Source organism: Phascolarctos cinereus, unplaced genomic scaffold (assembly GCF_003287225.1).
Source record: "Phascolarctos cinereus isolate Bilbo 61053 unplaced genomic scaffold, phaCin_HiC Scaffold_9;HRSCAF=440, whole genome shotgun sequence".
NCBI lineage: Eukaryota > Metazoa > Chordata > Mammalia > Diprotodontia > Phascolarctidae > Phascolarctos > Phascolarctos cinereus.
The window spans coordinates 68,149,158-68,174,868 of NW_027556402.1; the positions used below are offsets into that span (position 1 = coordinate 68,149,158).

The 25,711-nt window shown below is 41.3% G+C and overlaps 1 protein-coding gene across 2 annotated transcripts in view; it reads left to right on the forward strand.

The window, feature by feature from the left end:
• Window positions 1-19,019: 19,019 nt before the first annotated feature.
• The window catches only part of DCTD (dCMP deaminase), a 50,965-nt gene continuing 44,273 nt past the window's right edge, over window positions 19,020-25,711 (forward strand). For both annotated transcript variants that reach the window (XM_078148135.1, XM_021007702.2), the window contains exons 1-3: window positions 19,020-19,096; window positions 22,027-22,141; window positions 24,108-24,243. In XM_078148135.1, coding sequence (XP_078004261.1) covers window positions 19,074-19,096; window positions 22,027-22,141; window positions 24,108-24,243 — 274 coding nt within the window. In that variant the 5' untranslated portion in view covers window positions 19,020-19,073. The remainder of the gene's footprint in view (window positions 19,097-22,026; window positions 22,142-24,107; window positions 24,244-25,711) is intronic.

Sequence of the window (25,711 nt, forward strand, 5' to 3'; positions counted from 1 at the left end):
CCTAAAGCCATTCCATTTTGGTGTTGTTGCGCTGCACCAAAGAGAAATCAGAGGAATTGATTTGAGCCTTGCACCAGTTTGAGAATGAGGACTTTCAGTTTGCAGGGGATTTCTATGATTTTTTATTTTTAATCCTAAATAATTTCTCCACCTTTTGACTGCCTCTTGGCTTTTAAGTAAAGAATGTTAAAACATGTGAAATGTCAGTTCTGTCTAATAATAACTTGCCTAATGCACCACTAATTCAAAACCACTAATAGAATTTGCCACATTTTTATGGAAAGAATATCTTTTAGCTACATGAATGCTTGACCTAGGCAGGTCACTATTTTAGGACCTGGCTATCACAACGGCAGGCTGTTTGAAACAAAATGGATTGCTCTCTAACGGATTTACACTATCAAATGTACACTTGCTTTCTCACCCCTCATCAACACCAACACCATTTGTGATGTGACGTGACAGTAGCAGAATACTTCCATGAAATCCACTCCCCTGGGTTTCCCTGGGAGCTGTGAGTGAAGAAACACAAAGAGTGGGAGGCAAGATAAGAAATTTCCACTTGGGTATATATTGTGTCTACATAATGCTGAATTTCAGCATTCAGCCTTAAGTTTTAGTTATCAGCCTATAAACCATATTTAGTCACACTCATCTCCAATCGGGAAGGGCAATAGATACGGTTTGCATACTTTCATCTATTTATTTTATGTAATGCTTTTTTGAGGATAAGATGATGGAAAACAAAGCAAAGACTTAGGATGGTCCCTAGGCTTTTAGGGAGCATATGTTAAACAGCATAAAGCAGAAAGACAGAAAGAAGATATTTTCTTTTAGCTGAACTTTACCTGTGCTAAGAACATTTGGACAACCAGTGCAAAAAGATGAGTGTCTTTCTCTTCCCAAATATCTTTAGCTGGGCTCAACCAGAACTCAAAGGCAAATTTCAAATCATCCATGGAAGGAAAAATCCCTTCTTTTTTTTTTCTCAGGCTACTCCATGCATATTAGCAATGATGATTTCTGCATAAGTAGAAAAAAGTGTATCATCCCAAGAAAGCCATGGGCCAGGGGGAGGGTAGGAGGTGAGCTGATCATCTAAATGGAGTAAAGGACAATGGATGGCCAGCTCAAGTGTTGTAGGGGTACCCACAAAATGCAGAAGATAGTACCCAGAACTGATGAGGTTTGTAGGTTTAGGGGTGCTGGGACCCCAATATCACAACACATGGATCCTGCCTGAAAGAATTTGACCCAAACTTTCTTTCAGCCAAAGACAAGGTTTATTAGAACATCCATCATTTTGGGCAGACTCTTAAGCAGTCTGAATATCAGTGGACTATTGGCTAGATTCTAAGAATCTGAGCAGTGGCTAGATTTTAAGAATCTAAGCCTATGGCTAGATTATAAGAATCTAAGCACCTTAATGGGGACAAGATGGACCTTATATACAGAAAGACTGTGGGAGGATCTTAGGAGTGGCCAAGAAATCTGGGGGGTGGGGGAGACCGTGAGGTGATAGAAAGCCAGGGACCTGGAACACATGACCAAGGGAGAATGGAACCTAGCTAGGATTAAGGGTGGGAAGGGGCCATAGGGAGATAAGACAATGGTGGGCTAGGCTAAATTAAGGGTAACAGAGAATTGAGAGATTGGGTTTAGCCATGATGAAAGGCTAGTTGATGGGATTATAGCCTCTAGCAAATGCCAGAGATTTGGCCAAATGGGAAAGTCCACGGTTTTTCCTTTTTGGGGTCTAGAATATTAGGAAGCTCTCTATCAAAGACAGATAAGGCATGGACAAGACTACACAGGCTAGGAAGGTATGGATGAGCTGCCATATTTGTCATTAGAGGAAGAGTTATTAGATCATGAAGCCATTGAAACATTGAAGCCATGAAGTATGTCAAGCTATAATGATACTTCTTTGAATCTCAATGTTACATGGATATGAAAAAATGAAGACCTTTGGTTCATGTTGTTGGTGTCATTCATGAATGGTTTTCAATGTAGGGACTGAAACTGGAAAAAGAATCTTAATATAAATTGGACATAATAGAAAAAAACAAACCACACACATAATCTGCAATGGGATCTGGTAACATCATTGTGGGCTAATATTATCTTTTGAATTTGCAAAATTTTGGTCTAAATGTGAAGCTTTTTGAGAGTAGGAACTATATCTTTTTTCTTTCAGTTCACTAGAATACTTGGGATTGTTGCAGTTTGGGGTTGCTGGGGACTCTGAAATGTCAGGGTATAGGGCGATGTCCTCTTGGAATGAATTCACACACTCAAACCATCTTCCAGTCAAAGTGGCAGTTTATTGTAGGCAATAGGAGTGCGACAGGTTCCTAGTGAACCTGCAATTTAATGTGGGTGAGATTGATGCTTATATACAAAAAGGACAATGAAAGGATCTGAGTGGGATTAAGGAATGGCAAGTAGTCTGGGGTAGGCCTGGTGCAATAGTAAAAAGAATATTAAGTAGTCTGGGGTGGACCAAGAAAGCTAATTAAATGATTTAGGTGGGCTGGGGTGGACCAGATGCCTCGGGTGGAGGCCAATGATCTGGGCTACTGAAACATATGGGAAAATTCAGGTACTGGGTTGCTTTCAAGGACATGGTCTTCTCCTTTCAGGGAATCCAGATCCCATCACTAAGTGCTTTTAATAAATATTATCTCATTTGATCCTAACAACAGTCCTGGGAGGTAAATGTTACTGTTATCTCCATTTTACAGTTGATGAAACTGAGGCAAAGAGCAATAAAATGACTTATCCGGGACCACACAGTGACGAAGTGCCCAAGGCCAGATTTGATTTTGAATCCACTAAACCACCAGCTGCCATCAGAGGCAAGCTTTGTAGTCTGATCTTCTGACTCCTCCATTACTTAGTAAGATTTTAAGTAGACAGCGGGTATCCTTCAGTGGATAGATGATTTCATTGGTGTGAGAACTTGCTTCATCTAACCCATGTGGTCTTCTCATAATTTTTCCATGTCCATCTATAAATCCTCCATAAAGATCATTTCCCCTATACTCAGTGTGTTGGAGATCTCCAAGTCTTTTTCAGTATTTTGTGATACTTAAGCTCTCCATCTGTTATCCCTGCTCTTGCTACATGGCTCGCCCACCTGCTTTTACAAGTAAGCATGTCCTCAATGACGCTGTTAATGCCAAGTGTGTGCACAAGCTGTCTTTGATAACATGTGGCAGTCCACCATGCTTCTTTCTAGCATCTTTTGGATAACTTGAAATTTTTGTTCTTCTGACATCATGATGTTTCCATGATTGGTATATGGACTTCATTAAGAGAACACTGATGAACTTTTATGGGAGGGGGCAGCTTAGCGACATTCCAAAGGTAGTGCAATTTCCAAAGTGCGATCTAGCCTGCTCTTCTACTATTCACGTCTGGGCCCAGACTGTTGTCCATCTGCCATGCTCATCCAGTGTATCTGTGTTCTGGTGGACTGACCATCTAACTATATGTTATAATGGGGGCAAAATATATTGTTCATCTAATTGGCATTTTCTGGGTAGATTTGTCCCTCTAGAGTGGTTGTGGGTCTCATTAAGGAAGCCCTTTAGTGTTTTGGGATTCGATCTTCAAATCAAGTCAATTAGCATTTATTAAGCACCTACTATGTGGCAAGTACTATGCCAAGCACTGGTATCAATACAATGTCATTAAAAAAAAGTCAATGAAGTACAATGGATAAGATTTCACCTTCTGTAAGAAGAAGCCTTCTGTTGATTATCTCCAATTTATCTTGTATATATCTTGTTTATACATAGTTGTCGTCATATTGTCTCCCCCAATACACTGAAAACTCCTTGAGAACAGGAACTGTCTTTTACCTTTCTTTGTAGCACCAGCACTTAGCACAGTACCCAGCACATAACAGGCACTTAATAAATGCTTGTTGACTAAGTGATTTGGTACTGGAAGACCTGGGTTCAAATCCTGCCTCAGATCCTTAATAGCTGTGTGACATTGGGAAAATCTCTAAGCCTCTAAGTTTCCCCACGTGTAATATGAGGACTAAATGGCTTCTGAGATCCCTTCTGCTCTAAATCTGTAATCATCCTATAGGAGCATCTGGAGAATCTTATCCATTTAATAAGGAATACTTCTTCTCTCTAGCTTTTGCAGCAGACAGTCTTGATGACCCTGGCCAATATCTTTGATGGGCACGTGTCTCTGTCTTACATGCCTTGCCTGACTTTGCTATTCAGAGGATCGCTGAAGATCTACATCTATCAAGCAGTCTTTCACGATTTTAACACATGTATAAGAGGCACCTTGCTCAATAAATATTTATTGATGAATTTCGTTTTTACACTGTGCATGAGGGGCTTGGTTTAACAAACAGAATATTTGACTAAGAGTCAAGCGACCCAAGTTTTAGACTAACTGTGTCACCTTGGGCAAGTCACTTTCTATGGTATCCAATCCCATATGCATCGTTGTTGTTTGTCCTTTGTTCTTGAGGAGGACCAATGACATCAGGAGGATGATATCTTGACTAGCAAGGGAATTGGATGTAAGTGAGGCAGAGCTGTGCAAAGTCTTCAGCCTCACTCTTCCTCCAGTCTCTGGGGTCCAGTGGTGCAACATAGATAAAGACAACTGGTGATGGCCCAGAATGCTGTAGGAGACCTTGGCTTTTTTAAGCTAGGTCTCATTTTGTCCCAAACAATGAGCAGGTGAGGCTTGGGCTGGGATCTGTTATTGGCCAATCAGTGAGACCCAGAGTGTTTTGGGTTTAAAAGCATAGGCAAGAAGCTCCATTTGGAGGGCAGCTAGGTGGTGCAGTGGATAGAGCTCCAGCCTTAGAGGCAGGAGGACCTGAGTTCAAATCTGGATTTGGGCACTTGACACTTACTAGCTGGGTGACTCTGGGCAAGTCACTTAACCCTGATTGCCTCACTAAAAAGCAAAAAAAGAAGCTCTATTTGAATCCCAATGGGTTTTAACAAAGCCTGGTTTTTCAGAGCTCTATTTCAAGAAACCACAAATGAAAACTACATGAGACAAACCCCAAGAACCATCAGCATAGAAATGATCATTGAAAGAAGTATGGGCTTAGGAGAAAAGGTAATAAATTCCATTTTGGACATATTGAACTCAAGATGTTCTATCAATTACATAGAGATTACATAATGAAATCTTATGTTACATCAAGGTGTTAGGCTCTAAAATCAGTGCATAAGGCAAAAACACTGTAAAATAAGAATTATGTGGGCAGGACAGAGTGTTGGGCCTGTTATCAGGAAGACTAATCATCTCCCTGAGTTCAAATCTGGCCTCAGATACTTACTAGTCTTGTGATCTGGGCAAGTCACTTAATCTGTTTGCCTCAATTTCCTCATCTGTCAAATGAGCTAGAGAAGGAAATGGCAAACTACCCCAGTATCTTTGCCAAGAAAATCCCAAATGGAGTCACAAGGAGTTGGACTCGACTGAACAACAAATTATGCTGAAAATTCCATAAAGTACAGTGCCTACCTATTGAAATAGTTGTAACTGAGAAGAAAGTAAGGTCTCTTGAAATGAAGATAGTCTGTATCAGAGAGCAGATGAATCTGAGAAGGCTACTATGGAAACAAATGAATGTACATTTTATTTCTCACTATACCCAATTAAGCTATTGATCAAGAAAGAAATGGGAACTTGGATTTCTAGTTAAACAGAAGAAAACAAAAGCAGGTAAAGATTTGGCTGGCAATAATACTGATGACGGTTTAAGTAGATCAAGTTAAGTCCATAAGCATTTATTAAGCATCTACTATATGCCAGGCACTGTGCAGAGCTCTGTGAATACAAACAGAAGCAGGAAAGAAAGACATCTTGCTTTTATTCAGAGCTTGCATTCTAGTGGGCCAAACACAATGACAAGAGACATCTGAAAGTGGGGCTACAGGGAGGAGACTGTGCTGAGAACGTGGTAGAGAAAGCTCTGAGAGTCAGGACCCAAGCCTAGGGAGGAATGAAAACATGGCTGAGTTGGGCATTTTTTCCCCTTAAAATGGAGGTTCTAAGAGGAGACAGCCAATCAAAGGAAGGGGCCACAGAGGTGGAGGAGCTCTAGAGGTCTGGAGTGATTGCAAAATCTGGGGGCTTGTTTGCTACAGGCACACATTTCTTGGAGGAGATGACTACCTTGAGGAGGATGAACCATGAATGCCTGGCAGGTCAGAACACATGGAGTTGCTACTCAGACGTTGTGGACTGAGGTAAAAATGAAATCTGTTTAGCAGTCTCATAAGTTTCCTTTGAGCTTTTACCTGGGAGAGTACAGTGGAGGAAATGGGCTTCTATAAGCCTTTGAGTACATAATATGTTTTCTGTATCTGTTTATGGTTTCCTGTGAGTTTTTTTGTTATGGGTTACTGTTTCATGTTTTATGTATTTGTCAATGCAGGCTTATGTGTCTTTTTTTGGTTTTAAGCCTTTCTTTTGTGTTAAAGGAAATAAATAGCTGTCCTGTCCTTGAGAGCTACCACTTTGTACATTGTGTAATTTTTTGACATGGAGCTCTGCTAATCCCATTTTGGGAGACTCTTAGTCATAAGTCAAACCTGAATCTTGTTTAAGGATGTTTTCCTGGACTATGCCCAAAGGGCAATCAAACCATACCCTTTGATCCAGCAATACCACTTCTAGTTTTGTATCCCAAAGAGCTCATAAAAAAGGGAAAACGACCCACATGTACAAAAATATTTATAGCAACTCTTTTTGTGGTGGCCAAGAATTGGAAATTGAGGGAATGCCTATCCATTGGGGAATGACTGAACAAGTTGTGATATATGAATGCAATGGAATACTATTGTGCTATAAGAAATGATGAGCAGGAAGATTTCAAAAAAAACTGGAAAGACTTGTATGGATTGATGCTGAGTGAACTGAGCAGAACCATGCGAATGTTGTACACAGTACCAGCTACATTGTAAGAATGACTAACTCTGACAGACTTAGCTCTTCTCAGCAATGAAAAGACCTAAGACATCTCCAAAAGTCTCATGATGGAAAATGCTATCCACGTGCAGAAAAGGAATTGATGGAGTCTGAATGCAGATTGAAACATACTGTTTTCACTTTTTTGTCTTTTTTTCCCATGATTTATTCCTTTTGTTCTGTTTCTTCTTTCACAATATGACTAATGTGGAAATATGTTTTACGTGATTACACATGTATAGCCTATATCAGATTGCTTGCTGTCTTGGGAAAGGGGAAGGAGGGACAAAAATTTGGAACTCAAAATCTTTCAAAAATTGGAGGCTTAAAGTTGTCTTTACATGTAATTGGAAAAAAATACTATTAATTTTTTTTAAAAAGGATGTTTTCTGGGAATAAATCTGGATAGAGGCATATTAAGCCAAAGAGTATGAAAAAAGGCAGGAGCTCCAATTTTCAGAGGCCAGATCCACCCCAGGATGACCATGAGTCTGTGTGAGCCCAGAGCCAGGGCCCCTTTTGGGGACAGGGGACTCTTAGCTATCAATAACACCTCTAAATAATCGTTTTCAATTTAATGACAATTATAGCAGGTTACTGCCCTCAAACACACACTGCACACTGCAACCAAGATGCTTCTTTTGATTCTTTATGTCACATACCAGAAACCAGCAGCAAGGTGCTCACCAGGTAGTTGATGGCCTACAGCACATATCAAGCAGGTTATGATAGCTGTTAGCACACAAATGCAATTTAACAGCTGCTTTCATTTATAGTGATTTCTTGGACAGTCACCTTGCTAAATCAGTTAAAATACACCCTGCAAAATGACTAGTGATTCTGTATGTCAATAAAGAGTACCCTATCTAGAACTTTAATCCTTGTTGGTAACCCTTTTCCAGATTCCTCAATGACCCCATAGCAGAGTATATAATTTAATGAGATAGTTAATATTTCTATAAAACCAGCAATCTGATAAATTCACATCGTGTAGGCACTTTCATAGAACCAACATGAGTGACTGTTCCACATGAGGCATTATTTTTTCTTGTACGACATTGAAAGCTTACACGCTGCTTGACAAATCTGAATTTTAAAAAGGAAGAATGATTGGCACCCAGTAACTTACACGGAAATAGAAAGTGGCACAAGAAAATTGCCTTTTTTTTATTTACATTTTACACAAATTTTTTTTCTTTTAGTTTGATCCCACACGTGTAATTTCCATGAGAGTCAATCAGAATCATAGATGGAAAAAGGCTACAAGTCAGATCTGTAGAGCAAAAACTTACAAAGCCAACTGGGTCATTTCCTGGTATAGAGAAGAATTCAGGGTGGTGACAGTATGCTTCTGACAAAACTTTCTTCTAATCTCCACATTTGAAACAGTCCTACGAGCAGTGATGTCTTAATGATCAAATATTGATAGATTTGCTGAGGGGAAGAACAAAGAGGTAGGTATAAAACAGAGCAGAGATTTTTAAAAGTGCCATTCTCTAATTTCACAACCAAAAGATAAACCAGATTTTGTTTATACATACATAGGCTGTCCTTTCTTTATGCAGAAGACTCTCCTGGAAAGTTGGGGATAAAGTAAATGTTGTGTATAAAATGACATGAGAAGCAACATGTTGTAATGAAAAGTGTATTGGTTTTAGACCTAAATCCAGAAGACTTGGATTCAAAACCTGACTCTGCTACTTACTCCTTGTGTGACCTTGGGCTTGTAATTTAACTTTTCTGGGCCCCAACTGCCTTATCTGCAAAATGAGGGTTTTGAAGCAGATGACTTCTAATGGTCCTTCCACGGTCTTGTGAATTTTTAGAAACCACCATCAACACCATGGCTATCACTGCCTTTTAGACCCTGATGGAGAGAGCCCAGGATCTTAAATTCTAGAGCTCTGGGAAGACCGGCGTCGTCCAGAATACTCACCCTACTTTTACATAGCCAGCATTGAAGGAAGCAACCCTTGTGGAGAAGGGCCTCCCCTTCTTCACGACCATTAATACCAAACACTGACCAACTACTACTGATGGGTAGGTGAGTCCAAGAGCCTCCCAAATGGCAATGCCCCTATGGCTTCTTCCAGCCCAGATGCTGCCGCCATCATCCCAAGGAAGCCAGCTCTATGGGAGATGAGAACCTAGCAAGTACTTCTACAGGCATAGGAGGGCCCAACTCCTTAGCAATCATAGCTGCTAAGGACCCAGAAAAGAAAGTTCTCCCCACAGAATTCCTTGGCAATGTCAAATGGTACAGCATCAGACACAGACATGATTTTATCAATGGAAACAATGGCAGCTTGGTGGCACAGTGGATAGAGCATGGAAAAGGAGGAGGAGGAGGAGGAGGAGGAGGAGGAGGAGGAGGAGGCACAGGAGGAGGAGGTGGAAAAGGAGAATTTTTATCTGCTTTGCTGCTACACCCTAAGGATCTTTTTAGCTGAAACCTCTTATTTTGGTTGTCTTCTACCATTAAAATATGAGTTCCTCGAGATAAGGGACTGTCTCCACTTCTCTATTTATATTCCTAACATTTAGAAGAGAGCTAGGAAAGACTTGTATGGACTAATGCTAAGTGAAGTAACCAGAATAAGGAGAACATTGTACACAGTAACAGCCACATTGCGCAATGACTAACGTTGATAGACTTAGCTCTTCTCAGCAATGTAAGGATCTAAGACATCTCCAAAGGTCTCATGATGGAAAATGCTATCCACATCCAAAGAAAGAACTATGGAGTTAGAATGCAGATCGAAGCATACCATTTGCTATTTTTTCCTTCTGTTTTGTTTTGTTTTTCTCTTTCTTGTAGTTCCTCCTATTGGTTCTAATTCTTCCTTATAACATCACTAATGTGAAAATATGTTTAATAGGACTGTATATGTATAGCCTATATCAGATTATGTGCCATCTTGAGGAGGGAGGTAGGGAGGGAGGGGGAGAAAAATTTAAAACTCAAAAGCTTATGAAACAAAAACAAGACAAAACAAAAAAAAGCTTATGGAAGTGATTGTTGATAAATTAAAATAAATTAATAAAAAAAAGAGTGCTTTGAATATAAGAAGCACCTAATAATGTGTTCCCACTTATTCAAGTTGTGCATTCACTCATTCAGATCATCACAAAAGACTGAGGTGAGATAGATGCTACAGACATTTGTATCCCCATTTTATCACTGAGGAAGCTCAGCTACTCAAGCTCATAGGTTCTAACTCAGGTTTCTTCCACTCCAAGACCATCCAGACCTCTTTCCAGTCTCCATGAAGACAGTTTGCCAGACATCTCGGCCAACATAAATAGACTCTCCTTTGTACTTAAAAAGTAAATGTTCCAGCCCACAATAAAATAATGAAATCTCTGGTTTTGTTGAGAAATGTGTCAAGTGCTTCTTCTCACTGTATTCACCTCAACACACTACACACTGATTCTCCAGCTTGGTTTTGGAATTGTCATGACTCCATTTCCCACCAATTGTCCCTTGCTCTTGATTCTTTGAGGACTCTAGCTTGACCCCTCCTGTCTACTCCTTATTTAGGCCCTGCTCTCTTTTCCCAGAAAGCTTTTTCTCCCCTCATGATTTCAATCACCAGTCCCATATGCTTAGGGAGCTGCCTAGAGACTGTATTAGGTGGTATAGAATCAAGGATGTGCTGGAGCTCAAACCAACTGTTAAATTTCCAATGTGAGCACTTATACCCCAGAAATCTGTGCAAAGGCTGTAGCCCTTAATTTATCGTTTTGTTGATTGTTCAGACCACAGGCATCAAACACAGAGTGCTGCCTGTAACCATATAGGGTGCATGCTCAACTAGATTAAAGTGTAACTGGAAAATATTTAACTAAATAAATACAAATACAATAAAATACAGATAACAGTAATATGTGGTTTTCTAAGTCAACCCGCAGGGAGTTGGACACTAGTGGTCCATACTTAAGAAAGTGATGGAGAAAATGTTTGTAATACAGATCGAGCTCAAAAGAGTGCCAAGCTTACATTTCTTTCCTTTTAAAAATTTTTAAAAATTCATTTTATTTTTAATTTATGGAATAAAACAAGCATTTCCACGATATGGTATAATAAAAAGATGATTGCACGTGAAACTGCAAATCCATTATATACAACTTACTATTCTTTTTAAGTTATAATGAAGTTACCGTGTACATTTCTCTTTTTTTCTTCCCCTCCCCCTCATTTCTTTTTCAGAGAGCCAGTTGTTAAACATTTACCAGCGTGTTCCTGTTAGACTCCTCATTAGATAGGTGACAATGAACAAATAACTTAATTTCTGCAGGCCTCAGTTTCCTCATATATAAAATAGGGAAAAAGAACATCTATCCATAATAGTGTTATAAGGATCAAATGAGATAATATAATATATTATAATATTATCACAACATATAATAACATAAAATTATAATATAATATAAAGAATTTTGCAAACCCTGAAGTCCTGGTTATTATTTGCTATTATTATCGAGGCTGCTAGGTGGCACAGTGGAATAGAATGTTGAAATTGGAGTCAAGAAGACAGCTAGGTGGTGCAGTGGATAGAGCTCTGGCCTTGAAGTCAGGAGGACCTGAGTTCAAATTTGAACTCAGACACTTGACACTATCTGTGTGACCCTGGACAAGTCACTTAACCCCATTGCCTAGTTAAAAAAAAAAAAGAAAAGAAATTGGAACCAAGAAGACCTGCATTTGAATCCTGTCTCATACTTAGTAGCTATGTCGCCCCTAAACAAGTCATTTAATTCTTCTCAGCCTTAGCTTCCTCATCTGTAAAGTGGGAATAATAATGATAATGATGACGTGAAGATAATCTGAAATAACATATGTAAAGTAGTACTTTGCAAACCTTAAGGTACTCTATAAATGCTGGCTCTATTATCACTCTGCCTCTAATGGAAGTTGCATAGTTATTAAAAAAAAAAGAAAGGAAAGTTAACTCTCATAATTTGCAACTGTTTGATAGTAACATTTACTGTACTGACTGGGAATAAGGAATTTCTGTAGTTCTACAGTTGGAGTAGCAAATGGAGACAGTGGGATTCTATCTGCTTAAAACAAGACCTTGGACATACAACTCTGTCAATGACATGCATAAATAGATGTGCTAATGTGCACTTGGGCTAAGTGGCTGTGTTTGGACCAAGGTTGACTTGTATTTCAAAGTAATGACTGGGACTTGGCAAGGGTAGAGAAACCCTTTTGGACCTAGAACATGAATTTAGAAATTTGAAAAGAGAAGTTTAAAAACTGGCTGCTCCTGAACTAAAGAGAATTGGTAGGTCCCTAAATTAAGATGCCATTAAAGATCGTAGGTTCACATTTTGTTTTTGCATAGATGTGATGACTGCTAACAAATCAACCCAGCAATAAATATTCACTCAACTCCAGCTATGTGCATAGTACTAAAGAGGAAAAATAAGATGGCATTCTTTCCCTCAGGAGTTTAGTCATGGATATAGTTATTAGTGTTCATCAGCTTGTTTATACTATGCTAGTCAATAGAAAGTTGTGAAAATTAAGTATTTTATTAAAAATAGCTTGCATTTGCAGAGTACTTCTTACCATAATGTGCTTTTAAAAAGTTAAATTGGCACCAAACATATATCATAGAATCAGAGGATGTTTTCCAGTGGCACAGACATCTATCTTCTCTCTGTAAGGATCTGTCATTTTGCCCAACAAAAAATGTAAAAAATTAATGGCGAAATTTCCTCATTTCCTTTTCTGACAATGACTGGTGGATCAAGGAAATGCTGTAGGCCTCATATACTTGCTTTTCAACAAGGTATTTGACAGTCTGTCATGACATCCTTGTGGACAAATGGAAAAATATCGGCTGTTTGATATTACAGTTAGACTGGTTAAATTATTCTTCCCCAAGGTCTATGTTGATCACAGGGTAAGGAGGCATCTAGTGATGAGCGTCAGGGTTTTCTCTTCCTCCTTATTTTGTTCAGTCCTTTGTCAACGACTAAGAGTCAGATGAAGTTATAAGATAGAATGCTTGTTGTATCAACTCTTCGTGACCCCATTTGGGGTTTTCTTGGCAAAGATACTGGAGTGGTCTACCATTTCCTTCTCCAGCTCATTTTACAGATGAGGAAACTGAGGCAAACAGGTTAAGTGACTTGCCCAGGGTCAAACAGCTAGGAAGCGTCTGAGGCCATATATGAACTCATATCTTCCTGACTTCTCTATCCACTGTGCCACCTAGCTGCCCAGATGGAATGCTTAGCTCGTTCACAAATGACACAAAGCTAGGAGGAATAGCTAATACATTGCATGGTACATTCAGGATCCAGAAAGATGGAGCCAAGGTGGAATTAAGGGTCCAAATGAAAAAGATACAATTTATTAGGGGTGTTGAAACAAATAAATTGAGATTATTATTAAACAATATTTATTAGTTATGTTGAACCAAGCTTATTGGTAAATTATTTTATATTTAAGCAACCTTTATCTACCACAAAACCCCTCAGTCAGTCAACAAGTATTTGTTTGTTAATTGCCTGCTATGTGCCAGGCTCTGCCCTCCTCATGCACATTCTACTCTAGCCAGGCTAGCCTCGCCACTGTTCCCCAAACACAACTGGCCTTTGAAATTAGCTCCGGGTATTTCCCAGAAAGGTTTCATTTATTGTTACACACAAGCAGTTTGCTTTTCCTCCTTTACAGAGGTAGAGGACTATGGGTTTGGAACACTGTCTATAACATTAGACTTTCTCATTGTATTGGTTTGGTTTTGATAGTCTATTTAATTTTTCTCTTCTTTGCTCTTTGTTCTAGGGGATGAATGTCTTGGAAAGGGAAGGGATACACTTTTTTTTTTTTTAGGCAATTGGGGTTAAGTGACTTGCCTAGGGTCACACAGCTAGTAAGTGTCAAGTGTTTGGTCTGAGGCCAGATTTGAACTCAGGTACTCCTGACTTCAGGGCCGGTGCTCTAGCCACTGAGCCACCTAGCTGCCCCCTGGGATTTTTTTTTCTTAAGTTTGCTCTTGGTGAGATTTGGGAATACTCAGAGCAATGAATGTATTTGCAACAAGAGGATAGTAACACTACTTTGGGAGTGAAAGTTTGACTTTATTGAAAGGTAGGTGGTGCAGTGGATAGAGTGCCAGGCTTGGAATCAGGAAGACTCATCTTCCTGAGTTCAAATCTGGGGTCAGATACTTACTAGCTGTGTTATCCTGGTCAAGTCACTTAACCCTGTTTGCCTCAGTTTCCTCATCTATAAAATGAGCTAGAGAAGGAAATGGCAAAACAATTCAGCATCTTTGCCAAGAAAACCCCAAATAGGGTCATGAAGAGTTGGATACGACTGAGAAATGACTGAACAATGTATGTTTGTGCATATGGTAATCAAAGGGGAGAATAAGAAGGCCAGCTTGCTCTTGCCCAGAGCTGTCAGCCCTTGGGTGTTTCTGGCCGATAGCTGGTCTCCTAGGGCCCTTCCTTCACACTAGAATGGACATACTGGGACATACAGTCCCAGCCAGGTGTCCTGAGACTATTACAGGTGTCCTGGGACTCCTGCTCCTGGCTGACCTTCCCTCCTAAATGTTAATTTAGCCTTAGCCCTCCTTGGTGTTTCTCCTTGTTGGCCTTCCCTTTCCACTATGCTCTCTAAAGCCCTCCTCTTTTGTGTGGCAGTGGAGAGATGGATTTTTCAATCAGGGGACCTGAATCGGAATCCCAGTACTGTCACCCATAATGTGACCTTGAGTAAATGGGTTCCTCATCTCTAAAATAAAATACCTTCCAGTTCTAAATCTATCATCTTAGATATTTTCCTCTCTTATTCTTTCTATCTTCTGCAGATTAATGAAAACTTTTTTTTTCCTGAAGATACCATATGCTCTGAGGCAGCATGCCGTAGAATGGAGTCAGAAAGGGTGGGTTCACAGGAGTACATTGTACACAGTAACAGCCACTGTGTGATGACTGACTTTGATAGACTTAGCTCTTCTCAGCAACGCAATGATCCAAGACAATGTAAAAGTCTCATAATGGAAAATGCTATCGACATCCAGAAAAAGAACTATGGAGTCTGGATGCAGATCAAAGCATACTATTTTCTCTCCTTTTTTCCCCTTTCTTGTGGTTTTTCCCTTTTGTTTTGATTCTCCTTTTACAACATGACCAATGTGGGAATATGTTTAATATGATCGTACATGTATAGCCTATATCAGATTGCATGCTGTCTTGTGGAGGGGCATGGGAAAGGAAGAGGAAAAATTTTAGAACTCAAAAACTGAATGTCAAAAACTAAAAACTAATTCATTAATTTTTTGAAAAGAGTGGGCTCAAATCCCACCTCAGATACTTGTAACCCTGGGAAAATCACTTAACCTCAATATACCCAATTTCCTCATCTTTGAGGTGAAAGATTTGGACTGCATGGCCTTTGAGATCTCTTCCAGCTCTGGTTCTATGATTGATTGATACCCTCTCCAAGGTCAGCTGCTTTTTCTGTCATCCAGGGCCAGGAAGAGGAATAGATGGTACTCTCCTTGCTTCCCAATGTCACTTTCAGATGCTCCTTTCACTATCATTCAGCAACCGGGTCTGGCCATTTAACTGAACCCCATCCTAATCCAGATATTTCTTGTCTTCATCTAGTGACCTTCAGGTCTCTTTATACTCTCCCAAACAGCACAACCACTTAGCTCAAAGCCTTCGTCTTATTCCAAAACCTGCCTTTCTGAATATCCTAACCTCCTTAACCTTCTCAACTCCTGTGACATGTTTGTAGCCTACCTTTGCCACACACTGCAGTGGTCATTTCTTAGACCAGGGCTCTCAACCTGCAGTCTATGAACTTAAATAATTTTTTTTTAATCACGGCATTTCATATCACTGGTATTCCTTTGAAATCCTATGTATTTTATGCACTTAAAAACATTATTCTGAAAAGGAGGCCTTAGGTGAGCTTCACCAGATGGCGAAAGGAGTTCATCACACAAAAAACGGTTAAGAACTTCTGCCTTGGATGAATCCCGCCCTCACTCGACTGAAACTGCCCCAGGTGCCTGAGTTCCTAGTTGCAATTCTGGGAATTGGTGATGTTATCAGGGTATCAGGTATGGTTGGGAGAAAAAGAATGACTCTAAGAAGACCCAGAGATTGTAGTGATAAGACTTCAATGGAAGTTTGGAGAATGAATGAGGAGGCTAAGAATTCAACATTTTTCACAATAAATTTTGGTTGCAATGACATAGGAAAGTAGTCATTTGTCTAAAGGAGCTCTTATTGACTTGGGAAATAATTAAAGTTGCCTACACTGTTTATTTAAGCCTGAGTTTTATCAAGGGCAGAGGTAGGGAACTTGCAGCCTCGAGGCCACATGTGGATCTCTAGGTCCAAGTTTTACAGAACAAATCCTTTTTTTAGGGGATTTGTTCTGCGAAGTTTGGATTTGGTCAAAGTGTTGAGGTTTAGGAGTGCTGGGACCCCAAAATATCGAGAGCAAGAGATGCAGGTCCTGCCCGAATGAGTTTGACCCAAGCCTTCTTTCAGCCAAAGACAAGATTTATTAAAGACCCGCCATATTGGCCAGACTCTTAAGGAATCTAAGCCTTTGTATCGCTAATGCAAGTGTGCCAGATTCTAAGAATCTGAGCACCTTAATGGATGCCAGATGGACCTTATATATATATAGAAAGACTGTGGAAGGGATCTAGGAATGGACAAGTAGTCTGGGGTAACTGGAGGACGGTCTGAGGATCAGGATGGGAGTGGCCAGTAAGCTGGAGTGACTGTGAGGTAACAGAATGCCAGGGACCTGGATGACATGGGCAAGGGAGAATGTAGTCTAGGTGGGATTAAGGGTGGGAAGTGGCCAGGGGCAACCAGAGGTAACAGAACAGAATTGGGGGATTGGGCAGAGCCACAATGAAAGGCCAATTGAGTAGATAGGGCTGCACTTGAGGACCTAGAGAGCCTTATGTGGCCTTGAGGCCTCAGGTTTCCCACCCCTAATCAAGGGAATAAAGAATAAAATCTATATTTAAGAAGTATTTTTGCTTTTGCTTTCCCAGAATCTATCAAGAGCAGTATATAATTTAATTACTGAATCCATAGGCTGGACCATGGAAAGAATGATGTGTCTGCTGTTGTGAGAAATGAGATAGCAGCCCACTGCTCATTCCCATCATTCTTCCTCTGTTGGACTAAATTAATATAGTTAACAAGCTTTTGTTTGGACTAGCAGCTCACATGTGTGATGCACAGATCAGGACTCATGATTATTACAGTATTTATTACTTATTGATTGCTGACAGTGCACTCAGCCAGCACATGAGTGAAAGGAATTCTTTTGTCATTTTATTGTGCCTATGCCAATGCTCAATTTAATTTGACTTGGCAGACATTTATTAAGACCTTACTCTGTGTAAAGCATGGTGCTGGGCAATGAAGGAATAATAAGCCTTGGTAAGACATTAAATCTACATGGAGCTTATGGGGTAAAAGTGGATGTGAGCCCTCTATAGATAAATCCAATACACCAGATTTAAGGGGGCAATTATTAGAGTACTAGTTGTTTTGAGACCAGGGCTGTGGGTCACAAAGCTTCACAGGATAACAAGGTTTTGTTTCGTTTTGGGGGGGGGTAGGCAATGGGGTTAAGTGACTTGCCCAGGGTCACACAGCTAGTTAAGTGTCAAGTGTCTGAAGCCCAGTTTGAACTCAGGTCCTCCTGACTCCAGAGCCAGTGCTCTATCCACTGCACCATCTAGCTGCCCCAGGATAATAGATTTAGAGAGCTGGAAGGGTCTTCCATGGTCATTTAGTCCAACCTCCTCCTTTTACAGAAGAGGAAACTGAGGTCCAGAGAATTAAAATACTTTTGGTCACAAAACCAAGGTCATCCTGGCTTGTGAACCAACTTTTAAGCGTCCTCCTCTGACTTCTTAGAGTTTTTTACGAAAAAGGAAAATGCAACCCTTTTATTTTACAGATGAAGAAAGGCTCAGAGAGGTTAACTTACCCTAATTAGAAGGAAGGGGGAAGAGGAGGAAGGAGGAGGAATGAGAAAAGGGAAAAGAAAAGGAGGAGGAAGAAAGTGGAAGAAAGGGGGAGAGAAAGAAGGGGGAAGAGGAGAAAAGAGGAAGAAGGACAAGACATCTAATTGGCTGGGACCCTAACCAAATCTCCAAAAATTTCATAAGATGCAAATATCATTTCCATATTGCATGCAAAGGGCCATTCAGAACGCTAACAGTAGCAGGTATCAAAACACTAACACAGATCTGTGGATTTCTGGGCCCCTTTTCTCGTAGTTGTCCCCCACTCCCCCACTCTACTGCAGGCCTGCAGCTTCATCACTCTTATCTAATTTGCACTATCTAATTAGCATCCTTTCTGGTTTTCTTTTAGTCACTGGCAAAAACTCGCTTGGTTTCATCCATTCTTCCCTATCAAATGACCAGCCCCTCTAGAATTCTGGAAAAAGTCCCAACACTCCAAAGACTAGAGGTAGAAATGAGGAAGGGCAGAAGTGGACACATAGGGGAGGCAGAGACAGCGGCGGGAGGCGGCTCGAGAGAAGGCAGCGCAACGGCTCGCCACGCGTGCCCCGCGCGCTCTCCCCGCGCGCAGCATCCCCGGCAGCGGGCTCGTGGAAGCGGAGGGAGCCCTGCTAGCGCACAGGCGGGGAGAACGCCCTTCACGAGTTTGGACCTGCGCCCCAGAGGCCGCGCTTCGCAGTTCTCTTGGACAGGGGTGCGCGCTGGCTCTCCATCTCCACCCACAACTTTGGGGCCCCCTCCCTTTTGCGGGAGAAGCTTGCGGGGGATTAGAGAGACTTTTGCGCCAGTTTGCGAGCCCAGGTGGCAGCGTGGCGCGGGCAGATGGAGACGGGGTCAGGGTGAGGGAGGACGCGGGGAGGCGGCTCGGAGGGGATGGCGGGAGATGGGGAGGCGTGCCCGGGCTCCCCTCCCTCCTGGGCCGCCCCGGGAGCCGAGGATGGGCGGGCGGGCGAGCGCGCGCAGGGACCCGGGCTGGGGACGCTGGCCCCGCCTCCGGCTCCTCCTCTTCCCGCTTTTGTTGGCGGCGCGTGGAGGCGGGAAGGCGGCTGCAGCGGCGGCGGGATGAGCGGGGACCGGCTCGGAGGGTACGCTCTGCTCTCCTCCTTCCCATTCTTCCTCTTCCTCCTCCTTTTCTTTTCTCTCTTCCCATTCCTCCCTTCTCCCTTCCGTTTCCTTTTCCCCCTTCCTCCTCCTTTTCTTTTCCCTCTTCTCATTCCTCCTCTTTTCTCTTTCCCCCCTCCTCCTGCCGCTCTTCCTCCACTTTCCTCCTTCACCCCCTTTTTCCCCCTTCCCTCCCCCGCCCTGTCCTGTCCTTCCCCCTCTTTCCTCCTGACCTTACTCCTCTTCCCCCTTCCTCCTTCTCCTTTCCTTCCTCCTTTTCCCCCCTCCTCCTGCTGCTCTTCCTCCACATTCATCCTTCTCCCCCTCTGTCCTGTCCCGTCGTTTCTCCTCTTTTCCCCTCTTTCCTCCTTTTCCCCCTCCTCCTCCTGCTCTTCCTCCGCATTCTTCCTTCTGCCCCTCCCCCCCGCCCTGTCCTGTCCTTCCCCCTCTTTCCTCCTTTCCCCCCTCCTCCTGCTGCTCTTCCTCCACGTTCTTCCTTCTCCCACTCCCCCCCCGTCCTGTCCCGTCGTGCCTCCTCTTTCCTCCTCTTCCCCCTCCTCCTCCTTCACCACTTCCCCAGCCCCGGCCTCTGCGCCCCGGGGTCCCCACGCACGAGGCGCCCTGCGGTGGGAGCCCTTCTGGGGTGTTCCTGTCAAGTGCACTTTCGAGGCTCCCTGTGGAGGAAGGGTGCTGGGCTTTGGGAGCGTTTGCGCTGGAGTGTGTTCAGCCCGCCCACACCACCTGCCCCCAAACCCACTGAAATACCCTGGAAATGAGGAAGAAGGGGTGTAGACTGAACGGATGCTGGAATGGCCTGATTAATTGAAACCTGACGTTGAAGTTGGAATGCCTCAAACTCCCATAATAATAATACCGATAATAATCACAACAGCCTAATAGCCAGCATGGTTTGCACAGCAGCTTAATAATAATTGCTTACATTTATTTAACAGTGCCATAATTTGTTTTCCTGTATTATCTTCAAACAACCCTGGGGGGTAGTTGCTACCATTCCCATTTTACAAATGGGGAAACCTAGGCTCAGGGACAAACTACACTAGTAAAAGGCCAAGACAGGATTTGATCACAGATCCTTATTCTAAGTACAGCGCACTATGTTATTCCACCATTATACCAAAAGAAGCTTGCGCATAGAGAAACAATATATAGTGTTTGTGTATTCCCTGTTAAAGTGTAAAAAAGAAAAAAAAATTAGCCCTTTGGGTGTCTCTGATCTGAATTCAGAATAACTCTTCCCCCATTCTTTCTGCCCCAATTCGAGTCAGTTTATTTTCAGTATTACAAACCAGTCTAGATGAGGGTTGTTGGGGAGAGGATTGATGGTGGATGGCACCCCTCTTTTAGTACATGGAAAATCAGTCCAAAAAACAAGCAATTATTAAATGCCTTCTGTGTGCTATGTGCTAGTGTACAGACAGAGACAGAGAGAAAACGATTCCCAGCTTCCATTCTGTTGGAAGATGGACCTTGGCCTCTTTGCAGGAAGAGTTACAGCTTTTCCATGCTAATATTTTTAAATGCCCTTGCGTGGCCAGGTACTGTTGGTTTTCTTTTTCACCACACCTTCATGAAGAAGTAATAATAGTAACTGAGATTTATATAGCACCTGGATGTTTGCAAAGTGCTTTACCTAGATTATCTCATTTCAACCTCAAAATAGTCCTGTGAAGTAGGTGCAGCAGCAGTTACCTGCATGTTACAGCTGAGAAAAACGGAGACTCAGAGCTTGAGTTGCCTCAGATCACCAAGGTGAATAAATGTTAGAGGTGGGATTGGAATCCAGGTCTTGCTGAATGGGCCCTCCAGCAAAGCTTTTGGAAGGCCCTCCGCCTCCTAGACTGCATCTCTGTGGTTTCCACATGACTTCTCTGCCAAGCCTGGCGCTTGAGCACAGACAGGTTCCAGGGTGTTCTATTGAGGCCTTGCCTCTTTTCCTCGATGACCTTTCAGGAGCTGAAGTTCTCGATTCCCTTTCGTGAGCTCTAGCCCATTTATAGTTCATACTACTGTCAGTCAGCAAACATTTATTAAACCCTTACTGTAGTGCTAGGCACTGTGCTATGAAGATTTTCACTTTATTGTTGGTAGTATAATAATCACTTCATTTCCCATAACAATTTATATTCTTCAAAGTGCCTTGCAAAAGTGTTATAATATTAACTATATTATATTTATGTTATATATAATATAATAATATGAACTATAAATAATATTTATATAGCACTGACCATGTACCAGGCACTGTGGTAAAGTGCTTTACAATTATTATCTTGTTTGGTTCCCATTTTGCAGCTGAGGAAACTGAGTCAAACAGACTGGCCCTGGATTACACAGCTACTCAGTGTTTGAGGCTGGATTTAAACTCAGGTCTTCCTGACTCCAGGCCTAGTGCTCTGTCCACGATACCACGTAGCTATAGAGCAGATTTTATTAATCTTACAAATGAGGAAATTGAGGCACAGTGTTGCCTAAGGTCATATAGCTAGAGTCAGCAAAGCTGACTCCTCTCTTGCACAGATCCCTGCATCATCTCTGGCTGCTGTAGATTGTTTAACTTCTAGAGAAATGTTATATGAGTTGCTAGTCATTTCAATCCTGTCTGATTCTCTGTGACCCCATTTCTTTCTCCAGCTCTGTTTACAGGTGAGGAAACTGAGGCAAGCAGGGTTAAGTGACTTGCCCAGGGTCACACAGCTAGTAACCGTCTGAGACCAGATTTAAACTCAGGAACATGAATCTTCCCTGTTCCAGGCCTGGTGCTCTGTGCGCTATGGTGCCACCTCGCTGGGGGCTGTTGGCCAAAATGACCTGTTTGCTTTTCTCAGATGCTGGGCTTTAAAATTTCTTCTTCTTCATCATCATCATTATCATATTGCTTTTGTTGTCCCTGCAGCTCAAGCCACAGTGAAGCAACTTGTAAAAAACGGGACGACTATTTGGAATGGCCCGAGTACTTCATGGCTGTGGCCTTTTTATCTGCCCAGAGAAGCAAGGATCCAAATTCCCAGGTAAGACCATTTCTCAGAGTGTAGTTCACTCACACTCACACAGATGCACATAAATGCATTGATGGCCGAAAAGGGAAAAATTAGGAGACTGACCATTAATTTTAAGATTTAGGATAAATCTGCTGTCTCCATGTTCGCAGTTTTATTTCTTCTCTTACAGTTCGCTGCCCGAGTACATTGTTAGGTTCTTCAGTTAAGTGCCTCATTGCAGCAGGAATTTGTTTAAAGACTGGTGGATTGTGGAGGCAAGATTGAGGAATGGGTAATCAATCGATCAGTAATCAAGCATTTATTAAGCACCTGCTATGTGTGAGGCACTGTGCTAGGGACAGGAGATACAGATACAGAGAATATAAAAATCTCATTCTAACAAGATAGGGCACCCCACAATGTCTTCCACTTCAGTGGCATTGGAGTTAATTGTATTTCTGGTTTCATTAAATTTTTCTGCTTGTAATAGTAATGATAAATCAAGTGATCTCTCTTGTGGACTGTCACAATATTTTCTTATATACTCTGTACATATGCCCAAGGAGGGACCAGGACCCAAGTCTTCTCGACTCTGAGGCCAAGTCTATATCCACTATACCACAATACCTATCATTATTAACTATCTTATTATCCTCCTACTGGATTGTAAACTCCTTGAGGGTAGGAACCATGCCGTACTCATCTCCAAATCCCTTCAGTATCTACCACCATGACTTATCTTTGTTGCAGTGGATAGAATGCTGTGTCTGGAGTCAGGAAGACCTGAGTTCAAATCCAGTCTCAGACACTTAGTAGCTGTGTAACCTTGGAAAGTCACTTAACCTCAACCTCAGTTTCCTCATCTTCAAAATAGGGGTAATAATTGTACCTACCTCCTAGGGTTGATGGGAGGATCAAATGAGATAATTGTAAAGTATTAGTATTGTCCTGGTACGTAGTAAGAGCTATATAGCCCTGTTGATTATTATATTGTTATAATGTTATATATAATATTATATAATAATATATAGTGTTATACATACTATTATATATTACATAATGCTATATATAATATATAATACTATATGTTATAATGTTTATTATTGTTATATGTGTTATATAATAATATAATGTTTTATGTGCTATTATGCATTATACAATGTTATATGTTATATATATACAATATGTTATAATGTTAATTATTATATTATAATGTTTTATATATGTTATATAATAACATAATGTTATATATACTATCATATATTATATAGACTATTATATATTATAGTGTGTATAGTATACATAGTATATATCATATATAGTATATATAACATAATATTATATATACTATATATTATACAATTGTTATGTAGTATATAATACTATATGTTATGTTAATATATGTTATATTATATATAATGTTATACAATAATATATGTTATATGTACTATTATACATTATATAATATAGAATGTTAAAATGATATGTATTACATACTATATGTTATAATGTTTATTATATTGTTATAATGTTATATATAATGTTATATAATGTTATATTTACTATTCTGTATTATACTATATAATGTTAATTATATTGTTAATTTAAAAAATTTTATTAGTTACTGTTATTAATTTAGTGCTAATATTTTTTAAGAGCCCTTGTTAGGCTGGTAACTGGCTAGGCTTGTTTCTCATAGCACCTTTATGAAGTAGTAATAATAATCATAATAGCAAACACTAATATTGCACTTGGACATTTGTCAACTGCATTCTACATATCATATTTGAAACGCACAACTACTCTTTGAGGTAGCTACTATAGATATCCCCATTTTATGGATGAGGAAACTGAGACTTGAAAAGCTTAAGTGATTGCCTCAAGTCACACATGGGTAAATGTCAGAGGTAGGATTTGAACACAGATCTTCCTGATTCTAAGTGTGGATCTCAAGTTGAATTGGAATCATTTGGGCTTTTTTTTTTTCCCTACTTAGGTTGGGGCTTGCATCGTCAATGCAGAAAACAAAATTGTTGGCATCGGGTACAACGGGATGCCCAACGGTTGCAGTGATGACTTGCTTCCCTGGAACAGGGCAGCCGAGAGTAAACTGGATACCAAATATCCTTACGGTATGGAACATGACCAGATCTCTGTGACAAATGTGTTTCACCTCAGATCTGTTATTAAATCAGAGAGCTGGTCAGACATCTGTCTCCCTTGTTAGCTATCAACAGCTAGGGAAGGAAAATTCTATTAAAATACTTGAATCTGTTGACCCTGCGTACCCCTCAAGTGCCACAGAGGTCCAGCAGATGGAGGGACAGGAGGGCAGTTGTAGCCGGGGCTCCGCTACACACTAGTGGACACTCGGTAAATTTCATTGTCTCACTGATGCTGTAGAGACAGAGCCAGGGCTGCTGATAGAGTTTGAGCCACAGAGACGTTCAGAAGTCATGGAAGAACTTTCTCTGTGACTCCTTGGTCTGCTTCAGTACCATTGGGAATGCTGAGCAAAGGGGTAAGGTGGCCTCCTGGCCAGGGCACTGCTCTTGGAGGGGGCGCCTCCAAGCTCAGCTGTAGAGGTAAAAACAGACAGGGCTGAGGGAGAAGGTGAATCGCTGTTGTGTGTCATATGCAGATGCTGTTCCATAATGGTAACCACACTGCATCTATCTAGGTGTGACTCTTCTGCCTCCTGGCCTCTCCAGGATTGAACCAGGCACCGTCCTTTGTACAGGGAAAGTTGGGTAGGATGCAGTGAGCAGTATGAGATGAATAAGGAGCTGTCAGATTGTGCAAGGCCTTGAATGCCAAGTTAGAGTTTGGACCTTATTTAATAGGTAACAGAGAACCATTGAAGGCTCTTTACAAGTTTATAGGCTCACAGATATAGAGAGAAGGGACCTTAGAGACCATTAAATACAACCCCTTCCCCCCCTTTTACAAATGAAGAGCCTTCAACCCAGAAAAGTTAAGTGACTTGCTCGAGATTGCTCAGGTGTTGAGTGGCTCACCTGGGATTTGAGGTGGCACAGTGGATAGAGCACCAGATCAGGAAGACCTGAGTTCAGATGTGGCCCTAGACACTTACTAGCTGTGTGATCCTGAGCAAGTCACTTAACCCTCTTTGCCTTAGTTTCCTCACCTGTCAAATGAACTGGAGAAGCAAATGGCGAACCACTGGCCAAGAAAACTCCAGATAGGGTCATGAAGAGTCAGACACAAATAAACAACAAAAACAACAGCTGATTCCAAACCCACCGTGTGGTCCATTGTAGCCATCTGCTTCTTCAATTCCTTCCATTCATTGCTCCTAATTCCACTCTCTGGGGCCAAGAAGAACAAATGTAATCCTTCCACTTGACGGACTCCAAGATATATGAAATTAGTTATCCCAACCTTACAGTCTTCTCTTCAATTTAAACATCCTTGCATCTTCCACCCATCCCTCTGATGGCATGACTTTGAATCTCCTTCCCTTCATCAGTCCCCCTTCTTTTGATATTTTCTAGCTTGTCAATGTCCTCCTGAAAGGTGGCTTTCAGAATACTCCAACTAGGGAAGGGCACAGTGGGTCTGTCGATCAACTAGTAAGGA